This window comes from Tamandua tetradactyla, chromosome 20, assembly GCF_023851605.1.
Source record: "Tamandua tetradactyla isolate mTamTet1 chromosome 20, mTamTet1.pri, whole genome shotgun sequence".
Classification (NCBI taxonomy): Eukaryota; Metazoa; Chordata; class Mammalia; order Pilosa; family Myrmecophagidae; genus Tamandua; species Tamandua tetradactyla.
The window spans coordinates 1,659,643-1,675,502 of NC_135346.1; the positions used below are offsets into that span (position 1 = coordinate 1,659,643).

General features: G+C 53.2%; 1 protein-coding gene across 3 annotated transcripts in view; it reads right to left on the reverse strand.

The window, feature by feature from the left end:
• Positions 1-553: 553 nt before the first annotated feature.
• RUFY1 (RUN and FYVE domain containing 1) overlaps positions 554-15,860 on the reverse strand; it is a 57,630-nt gene continuing 42,323 nt past the window's right edge. For 2 of the 3 annotated variants that reach the window (XM_077138229.1, XM_077138231.1), the window contains exons 9-18: positions 14,359-14,460; positions 13,555-13,671; positions 12,855-13,022; positions 6,987-7,084; positions 4,971-5,090; positions 4,563-4,692; positions 3,741-3,835; positions 2,386-2,434; positions 1,828-1,905; positions 554-1,174 (exon numbers count right to left, since the gene is read on the reverse strand). In XM_077138229.1, coding sequence (XP_076994344.1) covers positions 1,031-1,174; positions 1,828-1,905; positions 2,386-2,434; positions 3,741-3,835; positions 4,563-4,692; positions 4,971-5,090; positions 6,987-7,084; positions 12,855-13,022; positions 13,555-13,671; positions 14,359-14,460 — 1,101 coding nt within the window. In that variant the 3' untranslated portion in view covers positions 554-1,030. The other variant, XM_077138230.1, reaches the window with a different exon arrangement.

Genomic DNA, 15,860 nt, shown 5'->3' on the forward strand with positions numbered 1-15,860 from the left:
TCTGTTTCATCCATAAGAATGGGTGTCAGACCCAGTGCTGGCCCAGGCTGGGGTGAGCTTGCTGCAAGGGATAAGGCCAAGGTGGCTAAGAGGTGCCCAAGGGAGTAGCCGCATGGGAAGGACTGCTGGCGCAGAGAGCAGGGGTGAGGAACAGATGTCCAGTGTAACCCAGGAGGCAGGGACTGGGCCCAGTGGATGTGCAGGTGTCAGGGCTCCTCTGGGGGGGATGAGGAGTCTGCATGTGCTCAGGGGTGGGGCCAGTCTTGAAATTCAATGCCTGCTCGCCAGGTACCTACCCACGGAACTCTCCACCCTTCAGGTAGCACCAGATTACCAGTGCACAGCACATGAGCTTCACTGCGAGCTGCGGGTGTGCTCTCCCATGCCCACCGTGGTGGGCTTTGCGGTGTGTACCCACTGCATGCCAAGGCCCCATGTGGGCTGTACCCCCAAAACCTCCCTACCCTCCATCTCTGCCCTTGTCCCTATGGGCCTAGGTGAAGGGCTCAGCTGGCAACAGTGAGGTCAACACCACTTGTTTTGTGCACCAGAGTGGAAAATAAAGGATTTTATTGCAGGTAGTCACAGGGCGTGAACGGCAGGTTCTCTACTCTGAGCAGGGGGGCACGCTGTGCCGAAGGACCCTGGTGTGGAGAGAGCAGAGGTGTGCTTGGAGGGTTGGGTGGGATGGGAGAGGAAGAACCGGTTAGTCACTAGTATGGCTGGTTAGTCACTAGTATGGCTGCTACAAAACAGATTAATTGTTTGAAAAGTGGAAAATGACAGTAGCAAAACAGGTTATTTGAACCCCCCCTGGAAGAATTGCAGCCCATACAGCTCAAAAAGGAAGGGTGCGTGCATTCCGGCTCCGGGACCCTCCCTGAGTTTGCCAGCTGGCCAGGTGAGGATTTCGTTCTTTCCCTTGCTTCTCGTGGGAAACAGCAAACTCCCCCAAAGTTTCTGGGGAAACATCTGGGCCTGGTGTTTCCCTGAGACCCAAAGAGCGTGGCAGAGTCCCCGGGGATGCAGGTCAGGGGCCGGTGGAGGAGCAGCGCTGCAGAAGCAAGGTGTGGCAGCTGTCGCACACACGCACGGGCCTGGGGTAGGAGGGCAGGGCCAGTTCGTTGCTGGAGCACGTGTTGCAGAAGATGTGGCCGCAGTTGCGGCAGTGGTGCTAGAGGGCGGAGAGAGGACAATCGCAGGTTGTCTGTTCTCACCCTTCTACCAATTTAACGTTTAGTACCACCTATACTTCTAAAGTCAAAGCACAGGCAGGGCCTGCTGTAAACCCAGATTCCTGTCCCAGGGGTACGCTTATCCATTTGCAGTGGGGTTCTCCAGACCTTTTTGTTTCTATGCATTCCTATAAGAGAGGGGAGAGGGTATGCTGCCACGAGGTTAGAACTGAAGCTTGGGCTTCACCGTTTCACTGAGCCCTGCCCTTCGACTGCTGCATTCCACGGTGGCCCAACCCTCACCAAAGCTCTGGCCGCCTTTCACTTTACAGACAGGGCTCTGTGAGCCCGCTTGCCTGTCTTGGGCTCCCTTTGCTCCTCGGCCCAGCTGGAGGGCTCTGGGGAAGTGGGCCGTGGCGGGTCCAGGGGCAGCCAGTTCTAGTGGACTCTGAAGGCAGGGACCAGAGCCTGCAGGGGTCCTGCTGCCTTTCCAGGGGTGGGTAATGGGAGCAGCGTCACTGGGGTGGGGGGTGGTAGGGTGTGCCCAGGGCACCCCAGTGCTCTGAGGTATGTGTGTTATCAGACCTGCAGGTCACTCACTGAGGGCCAGCGCAGGAGCAGCAGGACCCCAGCGGGGTGAGGCCCGGCCTACCTTTCTCCGGGAAATGGAGAATTCCTTCTCACACTGCTTGCAGTTGGTTGCTTCATCATCTTTCAGCCAAGCGTGGCCCTGCAGAGGGAAAGCACCAGGGTCCCTCTCGTGGCTCCCCTATGCTAGAACTGGCTGTGCCTGAGTGCCTGCTGAGTGTCCCTTCCTCATGCCATCCTTGTTCCTTTGGAGGAATGGCCTCTTCCTACTAAGTGTGGATCCGCGGGGCTCCCCGCTGATACCATGAGATTCATCCAGGCCTAGGTAACCCCTGACCCTGATGGGGGCACTCCTCAGTGACCACCGAGCTGGCAAGAGGGAAGAGGCTGTCGGGGCAGGCGGGCAGCGGTTCCTGGTCTGCGCTTGCCCACGTGGCTGGGCCAGCTTGGCTGAGTGACCTCCAGAAAGGGCCTGGGCTCTGGGATCCCGGCCACCACCCGGTGGAACGAGGAGGCCTGGGTCATTCTGGGTCTGTACACTGGGCTCTGAGCAGCATCTTCCCACCCGTGAATGTGCCCAGCCCGCCCTGTGCGGCCAGCAGTCAATTCCTTGCGCCCATACCTTCAGTGCCTTGTTCACTTCTTTTATGTCTTCCATCTTCAGCTTAGACCTACACAAGACAAAACAAAGAAAACCAACAGCAGGGAGAGGGGCTCCAAAGCCAACAAAACAGACACCTCGATTGGGTTTGGAGACGCTGTGGAGACTCGGGCGATGAGCAGCTCTCAAATGCTCTGCTTGAGGCCCCCAAACAGGAGCCTGCGGAAGCTTCCAGGGTCCACAGCAGGGCTGAGCCCACAAGCACTTAGAAAGACCGAGATGAGTGCCCTCGTTTAACAACTGGGTGCCGCCTCACAGGAGCCTGGGTTCCAAGACAGGATCGCATCAGAACGGCACTGAGCACCTCCAGCCAACCCCGAGGCCCGGTGGCGGACGGGCTCCTGGTGACGCCAATGCTCCTGCCTGCCTGTGACAGCACAGCAGGGCTGCTGCTTGATGGCTGCCCACGTATTTGAGAACTAAACTGGGGAGCACCCTGGCTGCCGGGGGGGGGGGCACTCTGGCTGCCAGGGGCCAGAGGGGAAGCCAGGTTCGGCAGGCAAGGCACCAGGAGGTGTCTGGCTGACAGCATCCCTACCCCTTATGTCCTGTTTAAGCTGCTCGTGGGCTCAGTCGGGAGCTCTGCTTTTGGGGGCCCCGCCTGCACAACCTGTTCTTGGGGAGTTGGGCTCAACCCTGGGCTGTTGGAGGCTTTGCTGGGTCTCACAGTGCATGTTGGTATTTATATACATATATACACATATATATACACACATCAACTGCATTAGTTGCCATGATTAAAAATTTGGGAAGTAGAAGAGTAAGCAATGTCTGGTACTGAAAGAGTAAAGATAAAGATGGGCTGGGACTCAAAAGACAAAAAAAGAGCCGTCTTGCCTCAGGCTAGTCCTCTGGAGGTGGGGTGGGGCGCAGGAGTGTTTCGGGAGTGGAGGGGAGACCCTCTCCCACACTCGCCCCATGACTGTGCGGCCTGGGCCCTTTGCCTGATCTCCACAACTAAAGGAGGCCCCCACTGCGCATGGGGCAGCCCCAAGCTGGGCACGGGGCTGCAGGGGGCTTGGGTGGGAGCTCCGGTTTGAAGCCGGCATACAAGGCGCAAGGCCTTCCCTCCTGTGAGGGACCCAGGGAGGACGTGGGCACCGAGAGGGTCAGGGTTAGGGCTTTTCTTTGAGCCGGCGCGAGCAGGGTTTGTGTCACTTGCCACCCACAGAGCTCGGGCACAGGGAGAAGAGTGCCTGGTGGGCCTGCAAAGGCGGAGGGTGCACGACACGTGGTGCCCAGGCCCCGCGGTGGGGAGGGGCCCGAGAGGGGGGCAGCCGCTTCCCAGCCCCCACCCCCTCCCCGGGGGCGCTTACTGGCTGAGGTGCAGGCCCATTTCCTGCAGCGCCTGCTCCTGATCGGCGCAGACCTTCTGCAGCCCGGCCTTCTCCTCCTGCAGTGCCCGCAGCTCCTGAAACGCACAGCTGGGCGCTGACCACCAGACCTGGAGCTCCACCCTTTCCTGAGCTGGGTGCACTCGGGACGAGGCCACCCAGTGTCCAGGGCCTCGGCTACTGCCCCCCACGCGGGGAGCAGACTTGCTCCTGGGAAACAGGCTTTTGAACGCGCACCCCCGGCTCCCACCAAACCCTCGGAGGCGGGCACTGTGACAGCTGGTTGGAAAAGCGGCTTTTTTGGGAGCAACACTAAATAAAGCGATCTTTAGGAAAGGTCTGGTCAAACTTTTCCTGAGAACGGGGGCCGGGCCTAAGGCGCAGGGGGGGCAGGGTGGGCCCCCAGGAGCCAGGCCTGACGCGGGCTAGACGCGCTCTCAAGCCGAGCCCGGGCGCGGGTCCACGATGCAGAGCCGCTTCCCGCAAGCGCACCTGGGGCCTCCCGCAGCACCTGCCCCGCAGACCCGAGGCTCCCGGGCTGGCTCCGGCCACCCCAGCCTCAAAAGCCCCAGCGCTGGGCGGCTGCGGACAACTGTGCGCGGGGCAGAAGCGACGCCTACCCCGACTGTCCAGGCAAGCAGGCCGCCCCCTCCTCACGCTAGGGGGCCCCCCAGCTGGGCGGGCGAGTGTGGGGTCCCGGCCGCCCTCCTGCGCGCCTCCCACCTTCAACAGGGGCCGCGTCCCTGCAGCCGCCCCCCGCCCCGCTGCTGCCACGCCCTCGGCCGCCCGCAGGCACCAGCTGACCTTCTTCAGCCCCTCCACCTGCTGCAGCTCTGTCCGCAGCAGACAGGACGTGTCCTTCTCGTGCTGGAGCTCGCGCTGCAGGGCTTGGCGCTGCTCTTTTTCCGATTTTAGCTCCTTCTCCAGACTTGAACTGTTCCCGCGGGATAAACCGCCCTGGGTCTCGGCAGGCGCTGCCCCTGCCCAGCCCGCCTACGTCCCCCAAGCACCGCGAGGACCCCCGGGGCATGGACGGGGGCGGGGGTGGGGCTCCGAGAAGCCTGGGGCCACCAAGGCGAAGCCCGTTCCCAGAAGCTGTCGTCACCGCCCAGAGCCGCTCCCACAGAGATACTGGTCCCGGGCGCCCTCTGCACCCAGCATTCACCTCCTGCCCCCACCAGAACCCAAGCCTCGCAAGGGGGGACCCCTTACCGCTGCTCGTGCAGCTGGGAGAGCTGCTGCTGCAGACGTCCCACCGAGCAGCCCAGCTCCTGCTGCAGCGCTCGGCTCCGCTCCTCCGCCCCGCGCCGGGCCTGCTCCGAGTGCTGCAGCCTGCGCAGGGGCCAGACCACGCTGTGAGGGCCGCCCCCCGCCCCGCCCCCCAGCCAGCATCTCGCAGGCCCCAGTCCGCGAGCGCCCCCGGCGCTTTCGCATGACCGCGAGCTCTCCCTCCTCTTGGGCTGACACTGCGTGGTAAGTGTGCCTTTAGCTTAAGACCCTGCTTCTCCAGTGAATAAAAAAGTATTTGCAAAGTTCCCTTGGGGGAATGGCTGTAAAGGGGGAGAATTCAACTTTCCCACCTGGAGAACTGATATTCTCCCAAGCAGTGGGGACAACCAAGTCAGTACCTGAGCCCCCAGTCTTGGGGTCTGCCCCTATGACACTTATCCCCCCAAAGGACAGGCCAAGCCTACTTAAAATTAGGCCTAAGAGTCACCCCCCAGAGAAGCTCTTTTGTTGCTCAGATGTGGCCTCTCTCTCCAGCCAACACAAGCAAACTCACCACCCTCCCCCTGTCTACATGGGACATGACTCCCAGGGGTGTGGACCTTCCCAGCAATGTGGAACAGAAATCCTAGAATGAGCTGAGACTCAGCATCAAGGGATTGAGAAAACCTTCCCGACCAAAAGGGGGAAGAGAAGAAATGAGACAAAACAAAGTGTGAATGGCTGAGAGATTTCAAACAGAGTCAAGGGGTTATCCTGGAGGTTATTCTTTTGCATTATATAGATACCACCTTTTTAGTTTATGGTATATTGGAGTGGCAGCAGGGAAGTGCCTGAAAATGTAGAGCTGTGTTCCAGTAGCCGTGTTTCTTGAAGATGACTGTATAGTGATAATAGCTTTTGCAATGTGACTGTGAAAATCTTCTGTCTGATGTTCTTTTAATCTACCGTATAGACAGATGAGTAAGAGATAGATAAAAAATTTTAAAAAAATAGGAGAGCAAATGTTAAAATAAATTCAGTAGATAGAAATGCTAGTGACTGATGAAAGGGAGGGGTAAGGGGTATGGTATGTATGAATCTTTTCCTGTTTTTTCTTTTTCTGAATCGATGCAAATGTTCTAACAAATGATGATGATGACACCTATAAACTATGTGATGATAAAAAAAAAAAAGACCCTACTTCTAAAGCAGCTCTGTCGCTTTACATTCCCCGAGCACCGTGGGCGCTGCCTGCCTCAGGTAACAGCCCTTGGGGTCATCAGCCAGGCCAGGGGCACTGCGCCGGCCTGCCCCACACCTCCTCCTGGGCTTCCTTGCCACCCACAGAGGCTTGGGGAGGTGCAGCTTCAACTTTAACCCACTTTTTATTGGACTGGTTGTTTACAGTTGAGTTCTGAGAGTTCTTTATATATATATTCTGAACACCAGCCCTGGGCCAGGATATGTGATTTACACATTTCCTCCTAATCTGTAGCTTGTCTTTTGATTCTCTTAGAAGTGTCTCTAGCATGGCAAATTTAAATTTTGATAATTTATCCAGTTTTTCTTTCACAGATTGTGCTTTTGCTAAGTGCCATCTTTAAGCTCTCTCTGCCCAACCTAAGGTTGTGAAGACTTCCCCCTATGCTTTCTTCTAAAAGTTCAATATTTTTAAGTTTTACATTTAGATTTATGGTCCATTTTGAGTTAATTTTTGTGTAATGTGTGAGAATAAGGCTCATTACCCAAAGGCCATCCTTTCCCATTGAACTGCCTTGATCTCTGTAACCATCAGTTGTCGCCTGTGTCCGCGTGTCCCTTGCTCTACCCACTGCTTGGTAAGAGCGCCTGCGCAAGGCGCTCGCTGTCCACGTCCTGACCCCGAGAAGGCCAGCTGGAGCAGCCACCAAAAGGCTGGGAATAAAAGCATCTCAACAGGGCTGGTGGGTCCCCGAGAGGGTCCCCAGGCCCCGAGAACGTCTCCTGTTTAGATGGGGCATGTGCTGCAGCAGGGGTTACCTGTCTTCCATCTGCTTCATGCTGGCCACAGCCTGCGTGGCTTTTCCTTCAGAACAGGAGATAACTTCGTCCTTCTGCTGTAAGCTGCTCTCGGCGCTCTGCAGACGAAGCACAGTGAGCTCGAGTTTGGCTGACACGCCACTGCCACCCCTGAGCACAGACGGGGCTTAACCACATGCCTTGTGCTGTGATGTACTTTGAAGAGTGTTTCATTAATTGCTGCTCCTTGCTAGGGTTCTGGGAGGTCACCTGGGGCCAAGCCACCAGCCTTACTGGTAGAGAGGAAGGTGAAGAGGGAGGGATAGAGCATATATTCTTCGTTCTTCCTCAACGAAGAACATATGCTCCTCTTTCTCCATATTCACTGTTTTATTTTTGTCTTCGGAAACGAGTCTCAGGAGTAATGCTGCTGTTTGGCTCCAGTGACCACATGGTGGAGGAGGGAGTGGAGCGCGTGTGGGGAAGGGGACAGGGCCGCCTTTCCGACGGTTTCTGCATTGCAGGCAGCTGGGCAGAAGTGGGGTGGCCTGGGACCCCCCAGCCTGAGCAGGAATCTGAGCCCAGGGCAGTCTTGGGGAGGAGCATGTGCCTAGGCTGTGCCCATTTGGAAGGGTTTATGCACCCCAGAAAAGCCATGTTCTAATCCTAATCAATCTTGTGGAAACAATGGTTTCTTCTAATCCCCACTCAGGCTGGAAACTTGATGAGGTTCTCTCCATGGAGACGTGACTCAGTCAGTTGTGGGTATTAAACCTGATTAGATGGAGATATGACTCTACCTATGTGGGTCTTGATTAGTTTACTGAAATCCGATACAAGAAGTATTTTGGAGAAAGTTTCAGAACGCCACAGAAGCACGCAGCACAGAGTCCACCAGCCAGTGACTTTTGGAGATAAGGAAGATGCCTCCCAGGGAGCTTCATGAAACAAGAAGCCAGAAGAGAAAGGTAGCAGATGATGCCACGTGCCCTTCAAACCTAGAGAGAAACCCTGAACATCACTGGCCTTCTTGAACCAAGGTATCTTTACCTGGATGCCTTGGATTGGACATTCCTATAGACTTTAATCTGGACAATTTCACAGCCTTAGAACTGTAAACCAGCAACATATTAAATTCCTTTTTAAAAGCCACTCTGTTTCTGGTTTATCACATTCTGGCAACTAGCAAACTAGAACATGGTCCAAATAAATTCCAAAGAAATAACAGAAAGGTTGTATTCCCTGGCCTTAATGTTATAAAGTTAGAGGTCAACAACAAGAGTAGCTGAAAATGTCATATTATTAAATAAACCAAACAGCATATTATTAAATAAACCCTGAGCTAAAACAGTAAACCAGAAGGGAAACGTGGAAATACTAACAAGCTAAACAACTAAGGTAAACTCTAAGGCACATTTCACTCCATCTAAGATGCTGCTGAGTCTAAGAAGTGCCAGGATTTTATTTATCATGGAGAAAGAAAAAACACAAATTGAAAGATGACATGCCATTGATTATCAGAGCATCTCAATTTCTGACATTAAAATGTGGAAAATGTGCTTTTGAGGAAACGTTTTATCAGAAGTTGAGGGATACAGGTAAAGTAAGACTTGGTGGATAATGTTTAAGTACAAATTTTTTAGGAATACGAAACATAAAATGAATGAATTAAGCATGGACTTTAAGAGAAAGAGGTGCAGAGCAAACCTGAAAGATAAGAAAGTGGAACATGAAGAAGGTGAGGGCGCAAACCCGTGGCGTGAGAATGAGAACACTCCTTACAGCAGAGAAGACTTCTTAAAGAAATGCTAGTTCTTTGAAAAGACTGAGCTAGACACAGTCTGGCAAGACCGAACAAGGAAAACAGAGGATGTGAATACGAAAATGTTGAATGAAAGGACTTAAATAATTTTATGAAAGAATATTATGTACAACTAACTATAGGCTACAATATTTGAGAACATAAACAACATAGATACATTTCTGGAAAAACAGAAAAATATACCAAAATTGGCATAGGAAGAAATAGAAAACATGGACAGACTAAGAAGCATTCAGTACGTTGAAATGATAATTAAAGTCTTCTCATCAAAAGGCCTGCCAGATGAGTCCTATAAAACATGTGGGTTCTCAAAACTTAGGGAGAACAAATATTTGCTCTATTACACAATTATTCCAAAGGAAGAGAGAGCAGTTAAGCTTATATTATAATGCCAGTCTAACCTTGATTTCTGAAGCCAAATAAGGTAAGTAAAAGAAAACAGAACCAGAGACCTATCTTTTGTATAAATACGTATATAATATTACCTAAATCAAAAGTCTACTTAAAAATAATACATCGTGTTGAAATACAATCACAGAAATGAGGATGGTTTAACATCAGAGAATCTATTAATATAAACCACACATGCACAATGGGAAAAAATATGATGACCCCAATGGATAAAATGTGGAGAAAACACAAAGTTCAACACTCACTTACGATAAAACTCTGAACAAACAAGAAGTAGAAGGGACTTTCCTCACCTTGGGTGGGGTTACATACAAAACCCCGGAAAGCACCAGAGTCGAAGAGAGACCTTGGCTGGACTCTCTGAGATGACCATGAACGTCCAGCCGTTCCCAGGACAGCTTACAGCTGCCAGCAGGCTCCTGGCCCCTGGGTGCCACGGAACATGGGAAAGAAGAGGTGCAGAAGCTGAGAGGGGAGCTTGTCTCCTCTGCCAGTGATGTGACCAATCACATGTAAAAACAAGAGGATCAATGGACAAACTACTGGAATCATGTGGTGAGCCAGAGGTCGTCAAATACAAGATCAATGAATAGAAGCAGCAGCACATCTCTACACCAGCAAGACCTATCTAGACAAGATACAAAAACAGAGCATCAGCCACACCAGCACCAGAATCTATAAAGATTCTAAGAATTAACTCAGAGACATCGGAAGACCTTTAGGAGGAGAAAAAAAAAAGAATATCTGACTAAATGGAACGCTCTTCCCTGCTATTGGAGGGAAGGACTTAATAGAATACAGAGTTCAGTTTTTTTACAAATTAGTCTACACTTTCAAATGTAATCCTAATTTAAAAAATTCTGCTGCCTTTTTTGGGAAGAAATTTATAAACTTACTGTCAAGTTTTTATCAAGAATAAAGATGCCCAAACAGTAAGTCAATCTTAAAAGAAGGGGAAAAAAGAGCTTATCTCCTGAAGAGCAGACTTCACCCACCAGATGTGGAGCCATCCTGCGAGGGTGTGCTGATGACAGCGGGCGGATGGCCAAGCAGAAGGTTCCGTCTACCAGAGGAACCTATCTATGGCAAAGTGGCACCACGTACGAGTGGGAGAAGAATGGATTAACCTTTATTCAGTGACTTATTATATGGGGAAAAATCAAACTGGATTGCCAGGTAAGACCATATCCAAAGGTAAACTCAAGATGCATTAAAAAGCTACCTGTGAGAGGTAAAACTAATGTACACTATTCTTTGGCTCCTGGGCAGGAGAAAGGGCTTCTTCAACAAAACCGCCAAGCTGTGAACCGTGACATAAGAAGACACTTTTGACTCCATCAAAAATAAGGGCTCAAGTCACTGGGTGATGGTTCAGAGGAGAGACTTGGACCATGCCAAGCGATAAGGGACCGATCCTTGGACTGTACATGGTGTTTTACTGCTTATCAATAGAGAAAGGAAATCCAGAAGAAACCAGGACAATGAAGTGAACAGGCAGCTTGCAAAGAAGCACAGGTGGCCGGCAAGCGTGGGAGGGATGCTTGAAGCAAGGGCTTGAGGATTAAAACAGCAAGCTGTCCCTTTGTCCTCATGGGACCGGTACAACTGGGTAAACGTGATGGCTCGTCAGGGCTCGCCAGGCTGGGGGGAGACAGGAGTTAGCAGGGGCCCAGCTGGGGATACGTCGTGCGGCCCTCTGGAAAGCTCCATGGGTGGGCTTCACTGACTCAGGGTTGCCAAGGAAGGATGTGGCCAGCAGCTGGTGCCCAGTGATGCGCACCGTACCCTCCCCAAGGGGCGAGCGGTGCACCAGCTTGGCTTCCAGGCTGTGGCCTGTATGAGTGGAGCTGGAAGGGACGTGCCCACTGTCACTGGGGACACAGCAAAGAGTGCAGCGGGCGCCCATGTGAGGCCACCCTGCTGTACAGAGGGGAGGCAAGGCCCAGGCATGGATGAGGGCTGGAGGGTGCGGTGGGACAATGAGAGCCGCAGCCTGCTGCCACCTACGTAACTTAAAATTAGCATGCAAAATGACCGTGTTCTAGAAGGACAAGGAGTGGTGTCCATGGAAGAGGATGGAGTAGGGAGTGCGGGCAAGAGGAAAGCAGACAGAGATGTGGCACTCATCTGTGCATGAACGTCACGCGTGCAGCGAGCCGAGGGGTCTGAGGGCTCCGCTCTCTGAACCTGAGGCCCAAGTGAGTAAGGGGAACTCTGAAGTGGAGGAAGGATGACATTATCCTGTCAGCCCTGGACTGCGGCCCCAGGCCTGGTGCTGCCAGAGAAACACAGACACGCCGCTCTGAGGGTGCAGTTGCGCGCTGCAAGCTGGAGGGCTGGTGCTCCTTGCTGGGTGGGCCAAAGAGCGGACCTCCCACTTGCCCAGAGGCGGAGGGCCAAAGGGCACTGTGGGGCTGGGGTGGGCAGTGGCGAGGGCCAGGGACAGTGTCCCAAGCCGAGGAGCTCCTGGGGGAGGCCAAAGGCCTGAAGGCCCGAGCAGCACAGGCCCCGGGGCGAGGTGCGCAGCCAAAGTCAGGACAGGCGCCCGTGGGCACAGCGATGGTTTCAGACGACCTGCCCTCAACCGAGCAAAGGGGAGCAGAGGGGCGAGGGAAGACAGAAGCCAAGGACTGGGCAGAGGGGCTGGGAGAGAGCAGGGGGCCAGTGGTGACAGAAACCCGTGTGCGGCCTGAAGGACGCTGGGATGAGGCGCTGCCAGGAGGCACAGCCCCCAGGATACTGCTGGATGGCTCTCTGCCTCCAGGGCCGACGGACAAGCAGAAGGCACAGTCCAGGGCTGTGGGCTCGGCTAGTGGAGAAAGTGCCCAAGAGGAAGGCTGGGGACAGCTGGATGTGCTACGACACGGGGCCATCGTGGGGGCCAGGGGCTGCCTGCTCCCTGTGTGGCCTCCGGGACGAGGCAGCGACTGCTGGGCCTTCGGGCGCCTCTCGCGGGCATCCAGCAGCACCGGTGCTCCCTTGGGTCTGACTTGAACCCACCCTCCCACCCCAAACAAGATGCGGTCTCCAGGCCCCCCAGCAGCCAAGCCCGGCCGCGAGGTGGCTGAGCAGGTGGCACGTGCGCCCTGGTCTCCCTGCTGGCTCTGGGTTCCATGGGCAGGAGCGGGACATCTGGGTCGGAAGCTCCCGCTGCCACAGCCCAGCGCCCTGAGTGTGGACGGCCAAACTGCTAGTGTGAAAGGCTCCCCTTGGAACAACTGCGTAACGGAAAAAACAACCTGCACGTCTTTAAGCCACTCCACCTTAAGGTCGCTACATTTACCCGCAGTTTAGTCCCCCTTCGAATGCACTTCCTCATTAGGTCATCTACTGGCCAAGGTCAGGAGGAGGCCTGAAAAATCACAGGAGATGACCGACTAGGAGGGCAAGATGGATTTTCTATACTTCTCGAGCAGCTCCTCACTGGAGCGGAAGGAAACAGGCCCAGGGGACACTGAAAGTACAACGGGCAGAGTCCGGGTCTGGGTTCAAAGACCTGGTTTAGTTCTCAGCTTTGCAGCCGACGTGCTGCAGTGCGCATTTTCCCACCTCATCTGTAAACCTTCCTCAGGGGCCTCGGGGAAGTGTGCCTGCAGGGAGAACCTGGGCTGACAAGTGGGGGTCAGGCTGCAGTCGGGGCGCACACCAGCTCCCACCTGCACTTTGTGGAACATCTGCAGGTTGATGGCTTTGACTTCCTCCAGCTGCTGGCGGAGGGCGGCCAGGGCGTCCTGCTTCTCATGGATGTCCTTTTCCAGCAGCTTCATCGCAATCTCCATTTCCGTTTTCAGCCCGATTTGTAACTCCAGTTCTTTTTCTAGTTCCTTAATAGGATATTGTTAATAAGGAAACGCGTTAGAGCACAGCACAAAAATGTGTATGACAGAGGCTGTGCCTTAGGCACTAAGGCCTCAGGCCTAAACTAGACACAGAAGCCAGAACAGGTGAGAGAGATTTAGAAAAGTGTGTCTGGGGCATACCTCAATGAAGATTTTCTCATTTTCTAATTAAAACGGACCGTGTGTCACGTCAGCAGAAAGCTGTAAGTGGTGACACGAGCCTAGAGTCCCACGACTGCATTTCCCGTTCCCTAAATCAGGGCACACCAGTGGCGGTGCGCCTGTCTCACGTGTGCCTGCTGGACGGTGCCAGTGTTTTGAAGCAGGCTCTGTCCTGGCCACACGTTCCCCACATCCAAAGACGGGGCCGCTCAGCAAGCCTTCAGGGAGAAAGGCCACCTCGGAGCTACTCCCAGTGCCTGCCGGATTCAGGCCTGTTCCATGAGAAGCGCTGAGAGAATTAACTTCCAGGGCAACTGGAGAGCTTGGAGCTCTAAGGACAGCCTCACACACTCACTGAACGGACTCTCTTCTCCTCTTTTAGTTGCTTCCACACGTCACTGTACATTTCATCCAGGCCTTGCCGAGTCTGCTTGTAAGTCTCCAGCTCAACTTTTGTATCCTGTTTTGTAATCTGTATCAAATGAGAACACTGAGATGGGTGACTTGCTTATGGAAAGCAAACAAACAGCAAAGCATTTAAAAGTATGCTTTAATTTTTTTCATTTAACTTTTCTTAATGTGATCATTTCTGTTTTTTAAGTATGACAGAGAAAGATCAAAATTTTAATGGTATTAACTTGACGATCAAGGACAAGGCAAGCAGACCTATTTCTGATAAGAAAAGACATTTGCAGAGCAATCTGATTTTCTCTGGGGCAGAACGATCGGGCACTCGGTGTTTACCAAGCAGGGGTGGACAGAGAGATGAGTCACAGAACATCTGTACCTCTGCGTCTCTCGGAGAGCAGCAAGCGAGCAATTTCCTAAGAGGCATACACTGGCTGCCATAAGGAGGGGCGGCCAAAGAGCCGTAAGGAACGCGGGACGAGGAGGGCCCCACCCCAGGGGCTCAGCACGCAGGGGCGGCCGAGGGGCAGACGGAAACCTGCAGGTGGAAGGTCTGGAGGCAAGGGGCCGGTGTGCATGGGGGGTGTGGGGGTGGCCAGCCTGCCCGCTGGCCGAGCACAGTGCGGGGGCACAGTCAGCATCAGCCCAGGCCGTGCCCTTACGGGGAAGGGCCGCTTTCCACCTGTGAGCCTGGTGCTGGCACACCACGCCTGATGGGCAGAGCGCCCTGATGCCACAGTCACTTTCTCACCTCAACGTGTTTTTCGCTTCTTTCGCGGATTAAGTCGTTCTGCTCTCTGAGCTGCTGCTGCTCTCCCTGAAGTGAGCGAATCCGGTCAGCTGCAGCTGAAAGCTGATTAAGAACCATTTTTATTCCTTTTAACATCAAAATTATTCTTACTGCTCAAATACAGGCTAACATTTATTTGGCGTCTTCACAATTTACAATGTGCTTCCACATTCTGATTGTATGTTGTTTTCTTCCTCCTTTTGAATAGGTGATGCATTCACGCAGTTAAAATTCCAAAGGCGTAAAAACATATAGCAAAATCTCTCTCACATCCTGCCCCTAACCACCTCTGGCTACCCCGGGTTTTCTCCCCTTCTACAAAATGACTGGATACTGCCTGGTGTGGGCCAAGACTTACGGACATGAAAACTGAGTAAAGGCTGAATGTCCGATAGTTATGTAAATTCCAGTGGAAACATAAAACAGCGATATCTGTTATTTAAAATGTAGGTTTTAACACGTTTGCAGAAACTTCTAGCTGCTTGAGAAAATACTTATGGAATTAATAGTAGAAAAAAAGCAGGTTCTATAGTAAGCTCTTGACTCTGATTTTTTAAAAAATCAAATCTGTTAAAACTGCTAAGAAAAGGTGGAAAAGTAATATACCAGATGATAAAAGGAGCTGTCACTTAGCAAAGGGATTACGGACATCTTTTCTGTTACTTCCTTCTGTATAGTTTTTTAGCCAATGCACAAAACTCTGGAGTGAGAACTGAAGAAATTTGGGGAGGAATGAAAAGCAGACCAGTAAAGACGTGCCTGGAGGAGGCTCTCCCTCCACTGAGCGTTTGTGGAGTGTGGGGACAGTGGGCAGGGGTGGGCAGGGGCAGGCTGGCGCGTGTGGGAGCCGTGAGGAGGAAGCTGTGCGCTCCCCGTGCTCTTCGTGCTCCCCGCCTGTCAGGAGTGCGAGCAACGCAGCCCTCCCCTCCTTCTTGTCAACAGCAACCAAAGCCCCCACTCACTCTCTGCTCAGACCCAGGACCTGGTCGGGTTTTCTCAACGCAGCTGCTGTGCCCAAATATGGAACTTTAAGGACATAAAAGGAGGTGTCAGCTGCTCGAAGGGAAGAAGCTGGCAAAAAGTATAAGCTGTTTCCCATTGCACCCTGGAAGCAGGAGAGCATCCCCTCAGGAAAGCTGTTCTCTGCCTCTCTCTGCAAATGGAAAGCACACTTTCCATTACAGTAATTTGCCTCTAAAGAAAAAAAATATTTCCGTTTGCTCTCCCAAGCTAAGACAGACCTGCCCTCAAAGCCTGGACAAAATGTGAAGCTGCATATTCTAAAACCGATCGCTGAAGTCTCTCCTGAGTGCTGCCACATGCTGAGATGCTATGAATGGAAGTCAGCCTTCTCAGCAGTGCTCTCCACGTTTAGGGAGAAGGGAGGTAAGGCCCAGGCCTGCCTCCCCGCAGTGTCCTATGGTCACCCTCCCTGGGTGCCAGGCGCAGAAGCCCTGCTCTGT